The 22,787-nt window shown below is 44.0% G+C and overlaps 1 protein-coding gene across 1 annotated transcript; it reads left to right on the top strand.

The window, feature by feature from the left end:
* The first annotated feature begins 16,182 nt into the window (after positions 1-16,182).
* On the top strand, positions 16,183-21,988 carry RPL11 (ribosomal protein L11). Its single transcript, XM_036742487.1, has 6 exons — positions 16,183-16,262; positions 18,227-18,377; positions 19,619-19,725; positions 19,917-20,048; positions 21,261-21,371; positions 21,912-21,988. The coding sequence occupies exons 1-6, from the start codon at positions 16,257-16,259 to the stop codon at positions 21,939-21,941; spliced, it is 537 nt and encodes a 178-aa protein (XP_036598382.1). The 5' UTR covers positions 16,183-16,256; the 3' UTR covers positions 21,942-21,988.
* Positions 21,989-22,787: the final 799 nt, after the last annotated feature.

The raw sequence follows: 22,787 nt of genomic DNA on the forward strand, positions 1-22,787 counted from the left end.
TTTGGTTTTTTTAAAACAAGACGGTTGGACTCGCTGGTTCCTGACATGCTTTTGAACTCAAAGCCTGTTGTTCTAGGGCCCTCCCAGCTCTGACAGTTTATGCTTCTGCAAAAAGTTTCATAAGTCTATGGTACTGACTGATACCACTTATGAGAAATACTTTCTAGGAATCCTTCGAAAAGTGGAGCTGGACTGGAGGGTCCAGGGAAGCCCTCCAGGCACAGCCCAGGGCAAACTGGACAGGCTACACATGGTTTGTGAGTCTTGCCAAATATGTGATGGCTCATCACCATCAGGACAGCTCCCTACCTAGGGACACAATTTTCACCCATTCGCTTTATGATACCATTACCTCCTGGGGATGAAGGCTGAGCACCTGTATCACCAAAGGAAATACGGCCCTGGATAAAATTAAAGTCATTTGAAATACTGAAGAGCCCGGTGGTGTGCAAAGTGTTGGATTTAGAGTCCAAAGGACTAGGTTCAAATCTACTTCCATCCTGTGTGACCTTAAGGAAGTCAATTCAATAAATCGATAAGCATTTATTTAACACCTATATTATATGAGAGGTGGGTGAGTAGGTGGTGCAGGAGTCAGGAAGATCTGAGTTCAAATCTAGCCTCAGATACTTGCTGTGTGACCCTGGGCAAGTCACTTAACCCCTTTTTGCCTCAGTTCCTCGTCTGTAAAATGAGGGGCTTGGACTAGATCACCTCTGAAGCCCCTTCTAGATCTGGGATACCATGACCAGATGACCCCTTAGGCCCCTTTGAAAGATAATAATCTATGAGTCTAAGAAAAGAAGCATAATAAGTGCTGAGACAAGGAAGTTTTGTGTGACTGGACCAGGATTCGAAAACTGTACCCCATTCTCTTTGTAGTACAGCCCACCTGTGTCTCTGGTTCTTCATTGTAACAGCCACAGAGAACAGGGTTTTCTGCCATTTCTACAGTAAAAATTAGTTTATTCATCAAAAATCATTCTGAAAGACATTTGTCAGATCCTTCCTTGATGTTGATAAACCATTTCAGGGAATGCCCTTTCTAAGGAGGTTGATTTGGGTGTTGTGGGGCATGGTGTTTATTGTGTTTTAAACAAAAAGCATAAAAAATTAAAGTGCACTTTGCTGCAACCCGGGGGCTGCCTATCTCGCTCACTCCCTGTCCTGCTTCTAGGGGTAACAATTCTTGAGTTACCCACCTCTCCATTTGAGACTAGAGGTCTTATCATAAAGAAAAAACTTTGAAAGATTTGAGAACTCTGATGAATCCAGGGGACTGATGAGGAGGTATGCTGCCCCCTTCTGGAAAGGAGGTAATAGCATCAAGGCGCAGAGTGAGACAAACACTTGGAAAATGTGGGAATTTGCTTTGCTTGACTGAGTATATTATGAAGGTTCTTTCTATTCACTTTTTGTTCAATTAGGCTAGGGGAATGAAGAGAGAGAGAAAATAAGTATTTAAATTAAGTAAAAATTAAATTAAAAAACTATCCCAAAGATCTCTGGAAATCAATGGAAAAAAAACCCAATGGGCTATAATCAAGGCCCGACTTGGAAAAATGGACATAATTTTCAATGTGATAAAAGTGCAGTTCATGATGAACAATTAAAGAATGTGTTCCAAAGTCTTGTGATCTCATGTGATATAGGCAATTTCAGAAAAAGGACACGTTGAATGGTTTTGTAATTTTTAAAATTTATTATAAACAAATACAAAATGAGAAAAGGAAAAAAAATTGCCATGTACAAAGCAGAACGTAAGAGAGAATTCAATATAAAACAATAAATTTCCATTTCAAGAAAACCTACATAATAAATACTACACATTGTTTTCTGAGCTGCCCAGCTTTTCTTTGCTTTCTTGTTGGTTTTCTTTTGTTCTCTGCTGCGTGCTTTTTACTTTGTTTCTTCCCCTCCCCCCCACAAGAAGGCTACAATTAAGCAAGGATATATATGCATATACATATGTTATACGCATATGTATATATATATACGCATATACACTCATACACATATATGTAAGCCCGTACTCTGTTTATTTCTTCCCGTCATCTGTTTGTCTGAAACTGGACAGCATTTTCCTTCCTAAGTCTAAGTGTTTTCGTGTTTTTCTAAATCAGCCAGTTCATCGTTTCCTACACCACAGCAACATTCCAACTCAGTCACATCCTATCTGAGAGACTGTCTATAGAAGTTATCCCCCAATTTTCTTCATTCCTTCTATTCTTTTTTATTTTATTTATTTATTTATACAAGAAAATTTTAATTTAAAATAATCAAAATTATCCATTTTACACTCAACGATGATCTCACCTTATAATATAGTTTAAGATCTAATATTGCTGACTCTACTTCCTTGATATCTTTTTTTCCCCTGGTTTCTTTGAAGTTCCTGACCTTTTGTTCCTTCAAAAGAACTTCATTAGGACATATCGAATGGTAAAAAATACAAATAAATAAAATAAATCTATATAATATATATTAACATATAATATATAAATAAAAAAGACAAGTGATCTTCAAATGAGATATTTGCAAAGTGTTTAGCACAGTGCCTGATCCATAGTAAGTGCTAGTGATGCCAGCTAAGTAGCACATTGGATGGAGTGCTAGGCCTGGAGTCAAGAGAACTGAGTGCAAAGTGACTGGGCAAGTCACTTAACCTCTGTCTGCCTCAGTTTCCTTGAGTGGATAATAATAGCACCTACCTCATAGGTTTCTTGGGAGGATCAAATAAGATAAATATTTGTAAAGCGCTTAGCACAGTACCTGGTGTATAGTAGGCACTTAATAAATGCTTATTCCTTTCCTGTCACCTTCAAGCAAAGGCTGAATGACCCAGCCTTGGCTTGTCCAGTGAATCCTCTGTGTTAGTAAATAACTTTCATATAGCAGTTTAAAGTTTACAAAACTCTTTACATACTTTATCTCATTTGAGCCTCCCAGCTTTTTGAGGTAAGTAGTATTATTCTCACTTGGCAGAAGAAGAAACTGAGGCACAGGCAACTAGAAATGTCTGAAGCAGGATTGAAACCCTTCTTCCAAGACTAGCTCCAGCACTCTCTATACCAGTTAGTCAAGCAACAGGCATTTCCTAAAGGTCCATTTTGTGCCAGGCATTCTGGAGATATAAAGATGGGTGGGGAGAAGTACAAAAACAAAAATAAAATGAGCCTGCCCTCATGGAGTGTACATTCAATTGGAAGATAAGCATAAGCAAAATGAAGACCAGGTAATTGTAGGGAACAAGGTGCTGGCACATGGGAAGAATCAGGAAAGGCTTCATGTAGACAGTGGCCCTCAGCTGGAGTTCAGCTTTGAAGGCAGCTGCCCACATGAGTCAGCCCTGGGACCCCTGAGGCCCTGGAGCCAGGTGGCTTTGCCCTTGGCTTATAGACCCCAGGGAATGCCACCTGTGGGTGCTCCGTGGATGGGGCTAGGAGAGCTGAGGTGACCCAGTGGAGAGGCAGGTGGTCCTGAGCTGGTGCAGAATTCGCTGCTAGTGACTGGTTTTCCTGTGAACATCTGCTCATCTGGAAGACAGGGTTGAAGGAACAAATAGTGAGGGGCCCCTGGGCCTATGGGGAAGGGTCTCAAGGGCCAATCCTTTTCTCCAGAGCTGCAAAGAGGTGAGGTCAGACTGGTTACTAATTTTTCCTGGGGGTGGGGTTTGAGAAAGGAACCTGGTTCAAGCCTAGGTATGCTGCCTTCTTCCTCATTCCACTTTTCACCTTGGTGGCCTTGTCTCCCTCTACATTCCTGCATTCCCCCCACCCAGCCCCAGCCAACCTTGGCCAAGCAGAAGGTTTGGTCTTGATCCCAGCTGGACTGGTCTTTGAGCTCTCTGCCCTTCCCTCCCTCTCTCTCTCCCCACTCTGTCCAAAAGCCTAGACCATGTAGAAATAAAAAACTCCATCAACATTGTGGTCATGTGGACTCTAGCAAGTCCACCAACACTGGGCACCTCTTCTATAAGTGCAAGGGGATTGACCCTCAAACACTGACTAGCTGTGTGACCCTGGGCAAGTCACTTCACCCTGTTTGTCTCAGTTTCCTCGTCCGTATAATGAGCTGGAGAAGAAAATGGCAAACTGCTCCAGTGACTTTGCCAAGATAATTCCAAGTGGGGTCATGAAGAGTTGGACACAACCAAAACAATTGAATAAACAACTCTAACCACTATGCCACATTGGCTTTTGATCTATGATGCTAGAATTATTATTGATGCTTCGTATTAGCATAACATAGCTCTTCCCAAAATGATTTTTCTTTTTTATTATTTCTTTAATATTTTTAGTTTTCAGCATTGATTTTCACAAGAGTTTGAATTACAAATTTTCTTCCCATTTCTACCCTCCCCCCCACTCCAAGATGTCATATATTCTCATTGCCCCATTCCCCAGCCAGCCCTCCCTTCAGCAAAATGATTTTTCTAATGCCTCTGAGTATGTGTATGTGCTGAGGAAACAAAAATCTCCACTTGCCATCCCTGGGAAAGCTTCAGATTGGGAATTCTCGTCCCCTAGCCCCTCCTCCCCTTCTTCCTTTCTCTTGTCCTGGCATCCATCATAGTCACTTGCAATGATATCAGCCTTTCCTGCCACCCCCTTAAGCTGTAGATCCAGATCTCTTCTCCCCTTTATTATTATTCTCCCAGAAAGAATTATCTATCCTCTGTGACTCTGCTTCCTCACTACCCACTCACTTCCCAGCCCTTAGCCATTTGGCCTCACGCCCCACCAGTCTAATAAAGGTGTCCTCCCTGACATCCCCGACTAACTCCTTAATCGCTAAAGCCTATGGAGGATTTTCCCTAGTCCTCCTTGACATTTCTGTAGTATTAGATACATGGATACATACCCCTTCCTCCTGCCTGTACACTCCTCCCTTGAGTTGGCCGGCCCTACTCTCTTCCTTTTTGACCCTTCCTTCTAAGAAGAGCTGCCTTTGAATCATCCATTTCCTGCCCCTTAGATTTGTGGTACGCCACCCCCGCAAGCCTCAGGCCACATACCTCTTTTAATAATAATAACTGAATATATATGTATATATATATATATGTATGTGTGTATTACATATGATATATGTGTGTATGTAGAGTGATTTAAGGTTTGTGAAGCATTTAATTATATCATCTCATTTAAGGGGCAACTAGGTGGCGCAGTGAGTAGCACACCAGCCCTGGAGTCAGGAGGGCCTGAGTTCAAATCCAGCATTAGACACTTGACACACTTACTAGCTGTGTGACCTTGGGCAAGTCACTTAACTCCAATTGCTCTGCCTTCCTCATTTGATGCTACAGCCCCATGAAGTAAGTACCAAGACCAGGGGTGGGGAACCTGCGGCCTCAAGTCCTCATGTGGCCCTCTAGGTCCTCAAGTGCAGTCGCAGTCCTAGAGTGTGAACTTGAGACCACAAGCCCCCCACCCCTGACCAAGATTGTGACCCCCATTTTACAGATAAAGAACCTGAGGCATGCTCAGGGCTAGCGAGGCCAGAGGTGAGATTTGCATATGCTCCTCTGCCTACATGCTATCTCCCAGATAGAATGTAAGCTCCTTGAGGGCAGGGACTGTTTCTCTTTTACCTAGGTACCCCAAGTGCCTAGAACAGTGCCAGATACATCAATGTGAGTTGTCATCTCCACTTATGGAAAGCCTTCTTTTCTTTTCTTCCTCGACTCTTGCAGGAAGCTTTCTGTGTAAGTTCTCACCACCCCACCCATCCTCAAGCTGAAATCAATCCCACCCTCCTCAGATTTTCCCAGAGAACTTTGTGGCATCCCTCCTTTATTCCCCCTGCCCCCATCACATCTGATCTTGTACCATACTGGTTTGTTCACAGCTCACATGCACCCTGGTCCTCAGTCGGGGAAGTCCCTCGAGGGCGGCTGTCTCCTTCTTTCATCTTTCTTTCCCTTGACACCTACCTCAGAGCCTGGCACCAAGGAAACACTCAATAAACCTTTGTTTAAATCAGATTTCCTCAGGATATTGTTATTTGAGGCAGGTAGTAAATGTTTGATTGATTATGCCATCTTGTACGTGAGGAACCTAAGCTTTGGGAGGAAGGTGAGAGGTAACCTGGCATAATTTGGAACTTGGAGTCAGGAAGTGGTGTGTTCAAATCCTGCCCCAGATACTTGCCAGCTGTGTGATCTGAGGGAAGACATACTTTACTTCTCTGTGACTCAGTTTCCTCATCTATAACATGAAAGAGTTAGGCTTAACCTCTAAGGTTTCTTCCAACTTTAAATCTATGATCCTATGAATTTCCCCAGGTCACACAACCAGTAAGTGATGGAATTGGGACTCAGATCTAGGTGACATAATTCCAAGCACCATATTTTTTCCACTAGATCACAAAATACCATCCTTCTGTGTTGTTCAGTTGTTTCAGTCACTGTCTGACACTTTGTGTTACCATTTGGGGTTTTCTTGGCAAAGATACTGGACTGGTTTGCCCTTTCCTGCTCTAGTGGATTAAGGTAAACAGTGGTTAAGTGACATGTCCAGGGTCACACAAGTAGTAAGTGTCTGAGGTTAGATTTGAATTCAGGCCTTCTGACTCCAGGCCCAGGGCTTTGTGCATTATGGCGCCACCTAGTGGCCTCCTAAAGAGACATACATGGGACTAATATGTAGGGTGTTCCAAAAGGCCTCTGTGTAGTTTAAAGCCTTAAAAAATAAAAACAAACCAAAAAACCCAACTGTGCCAAGACTTTTAGAATGCCTTGTTTTTGTACCAAAGATGCACTAAGCGAGATGTTAGAAGAAGGTGGAATGGGAGAGAGGGAGGTAGGGGTTCTTCCTGATCAGGGAAGGCTGCTTGGAGGATCTGGCATTTGAATTAGGTGGGGTTTTTAGTTTTTAATTTTTTTTAATGGAATTAGGTTGTACAGGACGGGTAGAAGTTCAGCTGGTGAAGAGAAGCGTAGGAAGTGGCCTGAACAAACCCGAGGAAGATGGGAAAGTCCCAGGCCCAGCTCACAGACTTGTAAGCAAAGTTTCTTGTATAAAGGCCTAGAGAAGTGTGAGCTATCTTCCTAAGAAAAGCCATCAAATGAGAGGAGCTGTGTCCTGGCCTTCTCCCTCGGCCCCTCTTCCCACTTTATGGGTTTCATCTCTATGGGGCTAGCTGTCCACCTACCAGTCTTATCATTTCCCAGCCCCCCTTCCCTCCATGATCTGTATGCACATACATAGTATTAACTGGGAGATAAAGGACGGGGACTAGACCTGGGATTTTATTGGTATGTGGAACTCCCAGATGAGATAAGTCCCTCCACCAATGTAGGTCGGCACCTTCTCCACAACTTTATAATCTTAGAGTAGTCTGAGATCACACTGCCTCTGTGTATCAGAGATGGGATTTGGACTGGGTCCACCTGGCTTTGATGCCAGCTTCCTACTACCCCACACTGGTAACATATGTTTTTGTTGTTCAGTCTTTTTTTCGCAATAGTGTCAGACTCTTTGTGACCTTATTTGGGGTTTTCTTAGCAGAGATGTTGGAGTGGTTTGCCATTTCCTTCTCCAGCTCATTTGACAGATGAGGAAACTGAGGCAAACAGGCTTAAGTGACTTGTCCAGAGTCACCTAGGTTGGAAGTGTCTGAGGCCAGATTTGAACTCAGGAAGATGAGTCTTCCTGACTCCAGGCCTCCCATTCTATGTGCAATGCACCACCTAGCTGCCCTCGAATAACTGATGACGGCTGATTAATAAAACACTTTTTGTAAACTTTTCACTTTGCAAAACAATTTACCTTTCTCATTTTAGCCTGCCAGCCACCCTATGGTAGGTCCAGCAGGTAGGATTATCTCCACTTTACAGGTAAGAAGACTGAGGTTCTAAAGTTAAGTGGTCACACAGCTATGGAGCGTCAGAGGCAGGATGTGAAGTCAGGCATTCCAGCCATTATATTATGTTGTCCCCCAAACCATGACATCCTTCAACCATCACCTCCACCCCCTGCCCCAAGATTTCTAATTCAGTAGGCAACTAAAATGTCCAAGGAGTGAATCTCTATCTCTAGGGATTCTAGGCTTCCCGTGACAGAGAATAGACATTTTGACTCAGGGACAGGTGGCAGAAAATGGTCCGATAGCCTTACAACAATGTTGCATAGGTGGCCAAGCAATGCCATGACACCTTCTTTGAATATTTGAATGAATGGCCCAGTTCTCCTAGGTCAGCCTTATTAATAAACATTCATCATCTTGAAGGGGGGGAGGGTCAGGATCTATAATTCCGTGGGAGCATAGAGCTCCTCTTATGATACAGATAACTTCTATTGTCTTAGGCCGAGGGTCTCCGTTTTGGGGGGGTGGTCCTGGATACCGCCCTCACCCCCATGGTCAGTCAGATGAAGTCAATGGAATGCTTAGAATAATGTTTTAAATGCATGAAATCAAATACATAAGATTACAGAAGAAATTGATTATATTCAAATAAATGTATTTCCCCCCCCCCCCATTTAAATTAATGAGCCTCCTGAAATCTAACCTTAATCCTACCGGAGGGTCCAAGAATCCCAGGTTAAGAACCCCTCTTTTAGAGGGTTGCCTGAGGGTACTGAGACTTGCCTAGGGTTAAGTGATTTGCCTGAGGTCTTCCCTCCAGTAGTGTCAGAGGTCAACCAATTAACAAGCAGTTTACCTATCAAGTCCCTGGGGGCCATCTCCAGTCCTGATCTATATCGTGCATCCAGTTTACTTGCAAGTCGTGGCACCACCTGCCTGAGATCATGGACTTCTTTGAGAAAGAAGGACCAACAATAACAATATTAAGCGCCTACTTTGGCCCAGGTGTGTGTTAGATGTGCCCATTACTAAGATAAAAGCAATCCTCAAGGAACTTAGAGTCTAGTCAGGAGAGAAAACACCTGCATATATAGTTATCTACAAAATAGACAACATAGTGATTTTTGAGAGGAAAGCATCAGTACCAGGGGCACCAGGAAAGGACTCATGTAGAAGGTGGCACATAAGCTGAGCCCTGAAAGAAACTAGGGATTCTGAGAGACAGGTGAGGAGGTATGGTAGACGGTCAGTACAAAATCTTGGAGGTGGGAGATGGAATGCCATACACCAGGAAGAACGAGAAAGCCGCTGGACCAAAGTATGTGTTGGCACAAATAATGTTCAATTAGGATAGAAAGGTAGGTTGGGGCATGTCTGTGAAGGGCTTTAAATGACAAATTGAGGAATTTAGGTTTAATCCTGGAGGAAGCTAGTAAAACTTGATTCTTCCTAACAGCAGTGTTCGCTTCTCTGTCCACGGTCACATGGCCTCTCTAAAACATCTAACTTAATTCTTGTGCTGCTGCTCAGGGAAGTACAAAAATAGATGTAATCCCTGCCTGGATTAAAATGCATTTATTCCCTGCCCTTAAAGGTTATGATCTAACAGGGAAAGCAAAAGCTACACACACACACACACACAGACACACACACACAGACACACACACAAATATTGTATAACACTATGACTTTGTCTGGGTGGATGCTTTCTAAACATAACACACATACACATACACTTTGATAAATAACCTTTAAGAGTTGCCTGTGATGTAGGTTCACCATCTGATGATCCTGAGCCTGTGTCAGTAAGGCAAGATTCACGATATTGATAGTGACCATGAATATGCCTGTAGTTCGGTATCACAGAATACAAGAGACTCTCTATATATAAGGCAAAGGAAACAGAACATTTATTCAGACACCAGAGGATCAAATCCCAAAACCAATAACTCCAATTCCACATAGCAGCAATTGTATCCCAAAACCAGTAAGTCCACTTAATTATAACAGCAAGGAAATTAAAACACAATATCTCAGCAGGGAGCCAAGCGATTCCATAACCTTCCCCTCTGCTGGGGCCTTCCTGTAAACATGCACTCACAAATCTTAGCGGTCTGCTTGCCTTCATCCTCTCCTCCAGAAGTTCTAAGAGCTTGAAATTCTAAGAGCCCTCACAGTTCTCTCCCTTTCTGTCTCTGAGCTTAATGGCTATACTCAGGGTATGTATGTGTATATATATATGTGTGTGTGTACATATGTATATATATATGTGTGTGTATATAAATATATGTGTGTATATACATATATAAATACATACATACATATATATACACACACATATACATATACACACCCTTCTTAGGGCCTGAGGGCTTCATACCTAATCAGCAAAAGGGTATGGGCCTGGGGCCTCACATCTAGTTAGCAAAAGGGGCCCTTCCTACAAACAAGCCTCCCCTAATCAAGCTTCCCTTAACTAGGTCCACCTAAGGCCTGTTAAGGGGAGTAATGGGTGGGGAAGATCTTTAATCGAATTAACACCACAGACCTCCCCCTTTCCTTAGCTGGGCTGTTCATCACACAGACTGAGTTTAGACTTAGCTTAGCTCAGAAATAGTTGACAGAGTTCCCATGGCCTCCGAGAGCCCAAAGTCTCCACCAGGCCACTATGAGGCATCAGAGAAGGTCTTGAGTAGACCTTAGTAGAAATACCAAGGGCTGCCCACCAACCAATATCACGAATCTATTCTGTGCCAGGCATTGGTCTGGCCTCAGCTCTCCCAGGAGATCTGATGAAGGAAGAAGCATTATTGGCTTGTGGGAAAAAACCAGAGAAGCAGCCTCTGAACAGGGCAGGGCCTTCTCAGGTTTTCTGGTGACATAGAGAAAAAGCTGGAGACCGACTCTCCCTCTGCATCTCCACCTTACAGCTTCCTTGGCTTCCTTCCAGTTCCGGCTGAATCCCTACTTTCCATAAGAAGTCTTTAAGTCTTAATCAGCCTTAAGCCTTCCCCTGGCAATTTTTTTCCCATTTAGCCTGTATATAGCTTGTTTGTACATATTTGCTCTAGTCTCCATCTTTAGATGGTAAGCTCCTCCAGGGCGAAGACAACTTTTTGCCTCTTTTTGTATACCCTGCATTTACCTAGAACAAAGGAGGTGCTTAATTAGTGTTTATTGACTATTACACTCTCCCCGCCCTCTTTACTCTAGTTACCAGTCCACCGGAAAGTTTGGTTAAAGGAGGGAAACAGGCTAGGTGATACATAAATTCATATCGTTTATTCCCTTAAAGCCAGCAGCATACATACATGTATGGAGACAGATGAAATCTGACTGTCTGAACAAAAGAATGAGAAGGTTGAAATACATTTTAGAACAGTCTCAACCTAGCATGTCTGTGTTATTCATATTTATGATCTCCATGTATGTTTAATCATGATACAAGAAAAGGACTTTTCTTAATTGAATAGGTTGTAAATACAATAAGATAAGAGAGTTGACAAAGCATCAATTGAAATTACAACCCAGGATTTCTGTGTTTAATTTACCATTAACATGCCATAACACAGTATATGTCCATAAAATATTAAGATAAGAAAAAGTCACATTATTCAAGATAGTGTCTCGGGTTAAGGGTCTCCTCCTTAATAGCCATAGACAGAGGAAAGAATGCTCTTAAGTCAGCCCCATCTGGGCTTGTGGACATAGGAAGAGGTATTCTCTGGGTAAACTCAGAAAACAAAGAAGCTGCCAGGTCCAGGCTCCTCTCCTGGTTGATTAGTTCAGGCTCTGGCCCTTATTGAGGTTATTAAATTGATATTAAATGATTATCACCCGTTAGACTGCTCTACAGAATTTACCCTGTCCTCCCACTTCTGTGTCTTTGGCCATGCTGTTTCCTAGGCTTAAATATTCTCCTTTCCCTTCTTCCCTATCGAAATCCTGTTGTGGTTGAGTTCTTTCAGTCATGTCCTACTGGAGTGGTTTGCCATTTCCTTCCGCATCTCATTTGACAGATGAGGAAACTGAGGCAAGCAGGGTTAAGTGATTTGCCCAGGGTCACACAGCTAGTAAGTGTTTAAGACCATATTTGAACTCAGGAAGTTGAGTCTTCCTGGTTCCAAGCCCAGTGCTCTGGGCACTATGGCGCCACTTAGCTGCCCCTAGGTGAAATCCTACCTATCCTTGAAAGCCTAACTGCAATGACGTCTCCCAGAAGCTCCTTCATTTCCCTCCCTGACTTACTTTTAAGTCCCAGCTAAAATCCCATGAGCCTTTCCTAACCCCTCTTCATTCTAGTGCCTTCTCTCTTTTAATCATTTCCTACTTATCCTCTATATCGCTTGTTTGTACATATCTGTTGTTTCCCCCATTAGACTGTAAGCTCCTTGAGGGGAGGGACTGTCTTTTGCCTCTTCTTGTGTCCCTGGCACTTAGCACAGTGCCTGGCACACAGTAGGCACTTAATAAATGTTTTTTGACTACTTGACTGTCACCAATTAGTCCTGTCCTTGACTCATAGATTCTTGTCCTGGCTTTATACCCCTGTTTCCTCCCAATACATACATCTGGGTCTCTTCTCTACTGGAGTGTCTGTGTATCTGTTTTCCCCTCCCACTCAGGGGCCTCCCTGGACTTCATGCTCTCCAGAAACTTATCATTCTGCAAGCTGAAATCAGCTCTGAAACCCTAACCTTTTCAGCACCCTCTGCCCCTGGGGCTCCTCTCTCAACCTCTGATTGGAGAGTGTGGAGGGTGGGCTTTGGATCCTCCACCATCGGAGCATAACTTTATCATTTCCTACCAGTTGTTCTCCTAGACTTTATGATCTCTAGGAACTAAAAATCTGCAAGATAAAATTCACTCTGAAAACTGTCACCTCTTCAGATCTGGTCAATTCCTGCAAGACTTCATCATATCCCAGTGAAAGTAACCTTTCTCCCCCCAGGGGAGAAAGGGAAGAGAATAGTATATGTTCTCCCCTTTTCAATCTCTTTCCCCCCTCCAGTCTTTTCCCCTTTTGTCCCTGAAATTGGTTCCCAGTCTTCTCTTAAAATTCCCGAAGGGTGTGAGCATCATAATCATCATTATTATCATCATCATCATCATCGTGGTGGTGTTGACCTGTGTTAAATCCTATTAAAAAGCCTCCTTTTCTAGTAAAACTGAAATGAATTAATGGTGATTAATTTATGGTGGTTGGTAATTTAATGGCGATTTAACTCCTAATCTAGATCCTTAGATTGACATTAGGACCACCTTCTATTCATGGAGGGGAGAACTGTCCCTTTATTTAATTCCTGGAGTTAAGAGAAGTGAATGGGATCGATTGGCTAATGACCTAGATACTAAAAGTCACATCACACGTAAATTAGAGGAGTGAGAACATTCCAGATGTATGGATTGGGGAAGAATTCATAACTAAATAAGCAATAGAAAGTATCACATAAGATAAAATCGATAGTTTTGTCTATATAAAATTCAGGATTTTGTACAAATTTAATGTACTTAATTAGAAGAGAAGCATGTAAATGGGGAGAAAATCTTTGCTGCAAGTTTCTCTCATAAAGGTCTCCTATCCAAGATATATAAGGAACTGAATCAAAATTATAAAACTAAGAGCCATTTCCCAATGAATAAATGGTCAAAAGATCTGATAACAACAATAGCCAACGTTTATATAGTGTTTTACCATTGCAAAGTGCTTTACAAATATGATGTCATCTGCTCCTCACAACAACCCTAGGAAGGAGGTATTATTACCTATTTTCCAGATGAAACTGAGGCAGACAGGTTAAGTGACTTGTCTAAGGTCACAAAACAAGTAATTGCCCGAGGAAGCATTTTAACTCAGGTCTTTCTGACTCCAAGTCCTGACTTCTATCTACCGTACTATTTAACTGCCTCAGTGAACAGTCAGTTTTTTGAATAGGCAGTTTTCAAAAGAAGAAATCTCAGCAATCAACAGTCACATTAAAAAATGCTCTAAATCATTAGTAACTAGAGAAATAAAAATTAAAGCAACTTTGAGATTTACCTCATATAATAGGTAAAGATGACAAAAGAAGAAAATGATAAATGTTGGAGGGGTTGTGGGAAAACAGGTACACCGATGTACTATTGGTGTAACCATTACTTGGTACAATTCTGGAAAGCAAATTGGAATAATATCAGCAAAGTTACTAAACCGTGCATACTCTGTATAGCTACTTGGCTTAGTGGATAGAGAAGTCAGGAAGACCTCAATTCAAATCTGGTCTCAGACACTTACTAGCTATGGGACCCTGGGAAAGTCATTTAATTGCCTCAGTTTCCTAAATTGTAAACTAATACTAGCTGTGATAATACTAGCACCTACCTCCCAAAGTCGTTGTGAGGCTCAAATGAGATAATGTTTATAATGGGCTTAGCACATAGTAGTAGTGCCTGATAAATTTGTTTCTTTCCTTCCTTCCTTCCTTCCTTCCTTCCTTCCTTCCTTCCTTCCTTCCTTCCTTCCTTCCTTCCTTCCTTCCTGCCTTTCTGCCTTCCTGCCTTCCTGCCTTCCTTCCAGCTAGCTATATCACTACTAGGCTTATACCTCAAGATATCAAAGATTGAATAGAAGGATATAAATGTACAAAAACATATCTAGTAGCTCTTTTCATAGTAGCTTGGAAACTAAGGGAGTTTCCTCCTATTGGCTAAACAGATTACAGTATGTAACCTGGGCTGGACTGACCATGCCCAGTTCGCCTAACATGAAGGTGCCCTCGAGGGATCTTTGGGGCATGTCCAGATTGCCTGAGTTATAGGTAATGGAATATTGTCATGGTATAAATGATGAAGTGGACAGTTTTAGAGGAAATTGAGACCTCTGTGGCCTGATACATATCAAAAATAAGCAAAACTAGAACAATTTATATTAATATATTAATCGTAGAGAAAAATATTTTTGTAAGACTTTAGAACTCTGATCAACTCTGATAAACCGTGGGTCCAAAACAATGAAGACGAAACATGCCAGTTGCCTCCTGACAGAGAGCTAATGAATTTAAAATGCATTTTTGGACAGGGTCAGTGTGGGGATTATTATTTTTACCGCACTGTGCATATATGCAACAGGATCTTTATTTTTCTTGTTCATTGGGGCTCAGTGGGCAGGACAGATTATAAATGTAGGCTTAAATAAATGGATGATAAATGAATAGAAGGAAGGAAGGGAGAGAAAGAGGAAGGAAACAAGGAAGGAAGGAAGAACAAAGGGGTCTAGAGAACTAGGCTACAAGAATCCACTTGATGAATTTCAATATTTTGTAAAAGCTCCCCTATGTGCTTTCACACTCTGGAAGACTAGAGAGGAAAAAAGGGCTTGTCTGACTCCTCTGACTGCTTCATGTCTGGGCATGCCCTGCTACACTGAGAAAACAAAGGGCACACTGGAATATTAAAAATCATAGTAACAGAATATTTTGGAACACAGAATGTCAAATCTGGGAGGGCCCTTAGAATATAGAATGTCAAATGGGGAGTGCGGGGGAGAGAGAAGGGAGTTTAGTACCAAGAGTGTCAGAGTTGGGTGGGCCCTTAGAACACAGGATGTCAGAGCTGGGAGGGTCCTTAGAACACAGGGTTTCAGAACCTAGAGAGCCCTTAGAACATAACATGCTAGACCTGGAAGAGACCTGAGAAAAAAGATTCCTAATCTTGGTCTGTGGGTAGAGTTCAGAAGGTGTATGGACTTTGATTGGGGGTGGAGTGGCCGGGGAATAGATCTTTATTTTTTTTTTAATCTTTATTTTCCTTTGTAATCTTAAGTTTTTAATTTGATGCATGTAAGAGGTCTAGAACACAAGCCCCTGCCTTGAAATACAGAACATTAGAAAAACAGCAGACATGAGATCATTTAATCCAAGCCCCTCATTTTGCAGAGGGGTAACTTGAGATCTAGGAGGGAAGTGATTGGCATCCACGGAATCACCCAGCGCTGGGTACTAGAGGGGCCTAGAACGGGTTCTTAGTTTTATGTGTGACCTAGTTGCTGACAAGTCTTGGGCAGGAGACCTTTATGCTGCTTTTCTCATTACTCCTGGGATTTGGGGAGGTGGGTATAGAAGATCAAAGCCTTTTTAAGAGATTCCTTCGAAGGTAGTTTTAAGGGGTATTTACTGTTTGAGTGAGGCAATTAACAGACACTGATTAAGTGCTTCTTTGGGGGGACAGACAAGTTTTTTCTCACGGCTCACTCTGACCTAAGTCAGGCAGCCAGGACTCAATTTGGACTCCCAAGCGGCCCTGCTCCTGGGCTCCACCAGGTGGCAGCAGCAGCAGCAGGAGCCACACGTGTGCCCCGCCCCTTCCTCCTCCCCCCTCTATGATTTCTCCGTCCGTGAGGTCAGCGTTAGGGCTGCCTCGCATCCCATAAGGCCTCGGGTCGGAAGCGCCAGTCTCTCTTCCGGTTCTTCACCATGGCGGTGAGTAGCTGCGGGTGTGGGTCTGTTACCGCCATCCGTCTCCATCCTCCCCGCCGCGGGCCCATCGGGGCTGCGGCGCCGGTTTGCCACGGGCCTCGGGGCCTGCTCCATCTCCCTAGCAGGCCCGGAGAGGGCTCCGTAGGCCAGGGGCGCTGGTCTCTGCCCCGGACCGTCGGGCCCCGAGGAGGCCTCAGGAGGAGTCCGAGGAGCGGCCGCCGGGGTTTGGCCGCTTTCTCTTCTCCCGGGCCAGCCTCAGGGACGCTCGGGAGGGAGCAGGGAGGAGGAGGAGGGCGGCCGGGTGCGGGGGCTGCAAGATCCCGGGAATACGGAGGGCAAGGAGGGGCCTCCATGGATCACCCCCGGTCCTATTGGGAATTGCCCTCCACTAGCTGTGAGATAGAAGCGGTTCAGTTTAATCTCAGTCTGATTTCCCTTATCTGCAAAATAAGGCATTGTGATAGAGTGCCCGCCTCACGAGGGTGTTGCGGGGCTCGGGCGAGGGGATGCCCGCAAAGCGCTTTGAAGCTTCAGCATGGGTGGAGGTGCCTTTGCCCGGGCGTGTTTGGTGCATGGAGGGCTCTGGGGTATCTGGGAGCTGCAGCTGGCGGGCCCAGCCCATCCTCCCCCTGCCATCCTCCGGAGCCGGGCACTGGACTAGGCGAGCCCTGGGGCTGCAAAAAAAATGAAAAAGGAAAGGCGGCCAAGGATCTGGTAGTATAATGGGGCAGACAGCTACGTGCAGACGGGATAAATGAGAGATAATCTCAGGAGGAAAGAGACAGGACTGGGAAGTGTAACTCCAAGAAGGTAGGATTTTAGATGGAACTTGGAGGAAGCCTAGAGCAGTCTGGGCATGTGGATGGGCGGGGAGGGGAGGCGAGGCGAGGCGGTGAAAACGTACCAGGTGTGAGCTTTGGCTTCCTTTGCAGACAGGGACCTTTGAAGGGTAGTTGCGGTCGTGATTGTGGAGAATCGAGTGATTAAATGGATACAGATAAGGGGGAAGGCTGTGTATATGTGACCCTTAGTTCTGATCTGAGGTTATTTTGACTTGACATGAGCCCCCTTTTATGTTAGCACCACTACTCTCCCTTGCCAAAACGTACAAAATATATTACACTTTTTGGCCCGTGGTCTCAAGATTTAGTAGAAAGGAACTTAGATTTTAGGCCCAACTTTAGATAAGTGATTTTTATACATATATTATGTAGTAGTATAGACACATATCCATATCTATATATAAGAGCATTAGGGCTGGAGAAAACAGTGCTTTGCTAGGCCCCGTGAGAAGGGCTAACTTACCAGGGAAGGAGCAAAGGAAGTTGTAGATAAGGTGAAATTTGAGTTGGACTTTTAAAGAATGAGTGAAATTAAACCTGAAAAGGAAGCAGACTGTGTAAATAGGTGGGGGCTTAAGAGTGAGAGGCATTTTAGGTGGGAATTAGTGTAATCATGTGGCATTTAGATGTCAGAGAAATCTGAGGAGACTTGTGAGCCATGCGGTGATTTAGGCAGAACCAAGAGAACGATCTTTTTTTTTACAATAATAACATTATAAAGACATATTTGAAAGACATAGAAGTTCTGATCAGTGTGAATACTGACCATGATTCCCAAGGAAACATGATAGTTGATAGGCTCAGTGCACATTGAAACATATTTTTGGATGAGATCAATTTGGCAGTTTGTTTTGCTTGACAGCACATTTGTAACAAGGGTTTTGATTTTCTTTAACGGTGATTAGGGAAAATTCCAATCAGAAATTGGAAAAATAAATTTTCACTTTAAAAAATTCCCATGGCCTCAACCTGCAGCTTTCCTATCTATAAGAACAGCTTTTACTCTTAGTGGTGGGAACGTTGTGGACACTATCTTTATTTAGATACTAAAGACCATTGGCTATTAAAGGTGGCATTGTCGCAGAAACTTTGGTGTTCTGACCAATGCACCTTATTTTTTTGCAGCAAGATCAAGGTGAAAAGGAAAACCCCATGCGGGAACTGCGCATCCGTAAGCTCTGCCTCAACATCTGTGTTGGGGAGAGTGGAGACAGACTGACCCGGGCAGCCAAAGTGTTGGAGCAGCTCACGGGCCAAACCCCAGTGTTCTCCAAAGGTGAGTATGAAGCCAGGCAGGGAATCCTGCCCCTTGTTCCTTCCCCTTTACATTTTGAGGGCTGTAAGCCCCCCCACGCCCCGAGGCTTCTCTATCTGAGGAGAAACTAGAAACTGGTGTGGTGGTAAAAGGACTGGAATTAAGAGTCCTGGGGTTTAATCTCACTGCTGCATTGTGCAGCTTTAGGCAGGAAGCTTCCCCTTTCTCAATCCTGTTTCTTCCTGTATAAAAATGAGAGAACAAGAGAAGATGGCTGGGTGGTTCAGTGGATAGAGAGCTGGGCCTAGTGGAGTGAGGAAGACCTGAGTTAAAATCTGGCCTCAGACACTCACCAGCTGTGTGATCCCGGTCGAGTCACTTAACCTTGATTGCCCCAGTTTCCTCATCTGTAAAGAGAGGTAGAGAAAGAAATGGCAAACACTGCCAAGAAAACCCCAAATGGGGTCACAAAGACTTGAGGGGGTCTTTGACCTCCCTTCCAGGTCTGACATTCTATGGTTGAGTAAAGGCTAAAGAAGGTACAGCAGAAAGGCCATTAGAGGTTTCAGCCTTGACACAATGTAAGCATAATTTAGTCTAGTCAGTTGCGTGTTTGTTTTTGGATTTAAAAGGTGCCAGGAAGAAGTTTTGATTTGCTGAGGTGTGTTGTAAAGAAGGCAGACCTGGAATAGCCCTTTAAAGGATCTCTGTGTGTGAATAGCTGGACATTATAGGTTTGATTAAAGAATACTGTAATTTGGTTCACAGGGACTTTTTGAAATTTGTTTTGTATTTTAATTAGCTTATTGTTTAAATACATTCAGAGCAGTTAGTTTTTTTATTGTAGCTTGAGCATGCCCTGGAAAGTGTTCAGCAAAAAAAAAAATCCTGGCTTTGAACCTTTGATTCTTATCAGTGTTGGGTGGCTCGGGAGCCTTGGTCAGGTATGTGTACTTAAGTTATAGATTGAGTCTAGCTGAGGATAGTGGCCAGAAAGCAGTGGGGTATATTCAAAAAAGCACTAGTCCTGGGTTCTAGTCTCACTTCCCTTGCTGTAAGATGAAGGGTTTCACCTGGAATACCATTCAGGTTCCTCCCATAAGATTCTCTGAATCTCAGAAAGGTTGATTTGGTGTTTGAGGCACTTGTCTTGATTCTCGTTCTCTTGCCCTATTGGACCATGGCGCTGTTATTGGGAAAGAGGGCTGATGGGTAAGAACTCCAGAGTGGCTCCTAACCCGCCTTGTCAATCTCTCCTGCAGCTCGCTATACTGTCAGGTCTTTTGGCATCAGGAGAAATGAGAAGATCGCCGTTCACTGTACAGTCCGTGGGGCCAAAGCTGAAGAGATTCTGGAGAAGGGGCTGAAGGTGAGGCATGATCCTCAAACTACACATGTGATCTGAAGCATCTTTGCTGTTGCTTAGTTTGAGAAGGAAGAACACTGATTGGGGGGTGGGTGTCCCTAACTGTTATTTGTCTGTCTGTGGCAACATTCAAAGTCCAGGCAGCTGAGCTCAGTATGTCAGCGTGAATTGTAATCATTGTACTTCTTTCTCAGGTGCGAGAATACGAGTTAAGGAAAAATAACTTCTCAGACACCGGGAACTTCGGCTTTGGTATCCAAGAGCATATTGATCTGGGGATTAAATATGACCCAAGCATTGGCATCTACGGCTTGGACTTCTATGTGGTACGGGCACTTTGTTTTTGTTGCTCTCATCTCTGTCCCCTGAGATTGACATGACATTTAGATGCTTCACCTTCTGGGAAGGGATTACACATGTTTGGTTTGTACCAGTGATTTTGGCTTCTGATCCCCTACCAAAGCTGTAGCCAAGGGGCACGGAGGAATGTTTGAATGAATGTTCACTTATCAACCTTCACCTCTACTCCCAGCTCTTCTTTGGGGATACTAATCAGAGAACCAAACAAGCCAGAATTTGGAAGTAGGTAACAAGACTGTGTAGCCTTGGGCAAGTCACCTCTCTGGGTGTAAGATGAGGTATTGGTCCACAAGATTGCAACTCCATTCAATTCTTCAAACATCCCCAGGTGCTCTAAATCCAGTGAGCTCAGTCGGAAAGAATATAGATTGGAAACCTGGACCAGTTGCAATGCAGTGTTCTTCCTCGGAAGACCTGGATTCTGTTCTGCATCATTCCCCTTTCTCTTTAGAGCATGCCTTTCCTGTGACTTGCACCAGTTTCCTGGCCCCAGTGGCCTTCCTTTGTGCCCATCCTGTCTTTGCCTCCTGGGCTCTCTGTGGCCCTGTGCCTGCTTCTAATGCCCTTCCTGGCCAGCTAAGCCTGAATGCACTCCAACAGGGTAGCACGATCGATCGTAGCCTCTTTCCACGATTGTCTCAGCTCAGTGCCCAGCTAGGTATGGAAGTTCATGCCTTGTTAAGTCACTTGAATTCTCTGAACTGTTATCTCTAACAGGAGGGGAATATTTGGACCATGTCCAGGTTGTGAGGGATGCCATTGGTCAGGCACTGTAGAGAATGGATTGGGATTAATCGCAGAGCCAAGACTAAACCTGTTTTCTGGCTTTTCACACACACTTGCATGGTGCTGGTTTAGCTAAAGAATACCTTGCAAACTGGAAAGGAAATAGTCCCGAATTGCAAAGTGAGTGTTGAGGGAGAGCTTGACAAGTTAATTGAGAGATCTTTGGGAGGGATTGGTAATGCGTGATCGTAGCCTTTAGCTCTCAAAGGAACATAGAGCATCAGTCCAGTGCCTTCGTTTATGAGTAGGAAAATGAAAGCCGCTTCCGGGGGGCGGGGGGAGGAGTAGTTCTAGCCCTCTGCCCCCTTAGGGACTTTTCCCAGCCACATGGATCTCTAGTTGGTGCCTTAGCCCTAAGCCAGCAAGTTGATTGTTGACTGTTTGTGGGGCAGGTGCTGGGCAGGCCCGGGTTCAGCATTGCAGACAAGAAGCGTAGGACAGGCTGCATTGGGGCCAAACACAGAATTGGCAAAGAGGAAGCCATGCGCTGGTTCCAGCAGAAGGTAAGAGGATTCTTCTTTTTGTCCAGGTACCCTCCTTTAAGAAAAGGATGCTTACATCTCCTTGGAGGGACATTCATGAGGCTGAGGGTGGCCCACCTTGTGGGGGGGGTGGGTAAGATTGGCAGGGAAGAATGGGGGGAAATGACATCTTTAATATGATTGATTTCACGTGAAGACATTCTGAAAGTAAAGAACCCCTGATCCAGAATGAAAGTTGGGAAAGCAGGAGGCACTGGGAGATGTCTTCCCCCTCTGCTGCTACCTGCTGTGGCCTTCTTTAGAAAAAAGGATTATGGGCATTATGCTCTTCACAGAGGTTTGCCTTAGCTCCAAAGCCTAGTCTTTAAAGTGAGAAGACATTCCTACCTGAGGCTGAATCAAATACAGTAGATAGTAACCTAACAAGGTGTTGGCCCATTGGCTTTGCCTACTTAAAATGACAAAAGAGAACTGGGTTTTTGATAAAGCCACTGGAGCTGCTGTTTAATTCCCTCCTGTTTCCTCTGATTCTGAAAAAAAAAATAATCTTTTCTCTTGCAGTACGATGGCATCATCCTTCCTGGCAAATAAAGTCCTGTTTTCTATTAAAAGGTCAATAAAATGTTCCCTGAAGTGTATTCTGTGTTGTTTTCTATGGGAGGAGCCCGTGCTCACATGCCTGGCTGGACCTGCCTGTTGAGAATTATCACTGGCATAGTAGATGAGCACTGGGTTTGGAGTTGAAAACACCAGGGTGAATGCCACCTCTACTGACCACATTTGTGACTTTGGACATTACTCTGAGTCTCAGTTTCTATAAAAGTGCTCTTCAACTCTTGTAGAGCCCTGAGGTCTCCTGGCCATCTTCAGCCAGCGTGTCCCCCACACTGCCAGACCACTGAGATGTTGCAGCATTTTTTTTTAACCTGGAAAGAATTTTGGAGAGATTTGTTCAGCGCCCTCATTTCAGGATAATGGTAGTGAAATGCAAAAGTATTTGCAATACTTTTTTGAAGTTTTGCACAGCACTTTAATAGCACCCTGTGAGGGGCTAATAATAAAATATTACTGCCATGTTACGATGAAGAAACTGAGTCTCAGAGAGAGACTCAGAGACCCCAGGTCTCCTGAACCCAAATCCAGTGCTCTTGAAACATGCCATGATTCTTTTTTTTTTTTTTTTTAAAGGAAACAGGGTAGCAGGCCCAGAGAAGGGAAGCAGTGGGTCCAATGTCCCAGTGAACTAGTGGCTGAACCCCGGGCCTCCTTAGTGCTAATGTAATGCTTTTGTACTACATAGTGGTTGCTTTATATATTGAACGACTTCCCTAAATCAGAATCCTTCCCTTTTGAAGTGGCTTTGGTGCCCTCTGGCCTGGACAGTCCCATTACCCTGGAGCTCCAGACAGAAAGAGTGGTGCCTCATATTGACCAGTC

This window comes from Trichosurus vulpecula, chromosome 2 (genome assembly GCF_011100635.1).
Source record: "Trichosurus vulpecula isolate mTriVul1 chromosome 2, mTriVul1.pri, whole genome shotgun sequence".
In the NCBI taxonomy this organism is placed as follows: domain Eukaryota; kingdom Metazoa; phylum Chordata; class Mammalia; order Diprotodontia; family Phalangeridae; genus Trichosurus; species Trichosurus vulpecula.

What these genes read in the sequence shown, in the direction of transcription:
- RPL11 (XM_036742487.1), top strand. An exon ending in AACCCCAGTGTTCTCCAAAG is followed by an intron (nt 18,378 to 19,618) that starts GTGAGTATGAAG and finishes TCTCTCCTGCAG; the next exon opens with CTCGCTATACTGTCAGGTCT. An exon ending in TGCGCTGGTTCCAGCAGAAG is followed by an intron (nt 21,372 to 21,911) that starts GTAAGAGGATTC and finishes TTTCTCTTGCAG; the next exon opens with TACGATGGCATCATCCTTCC.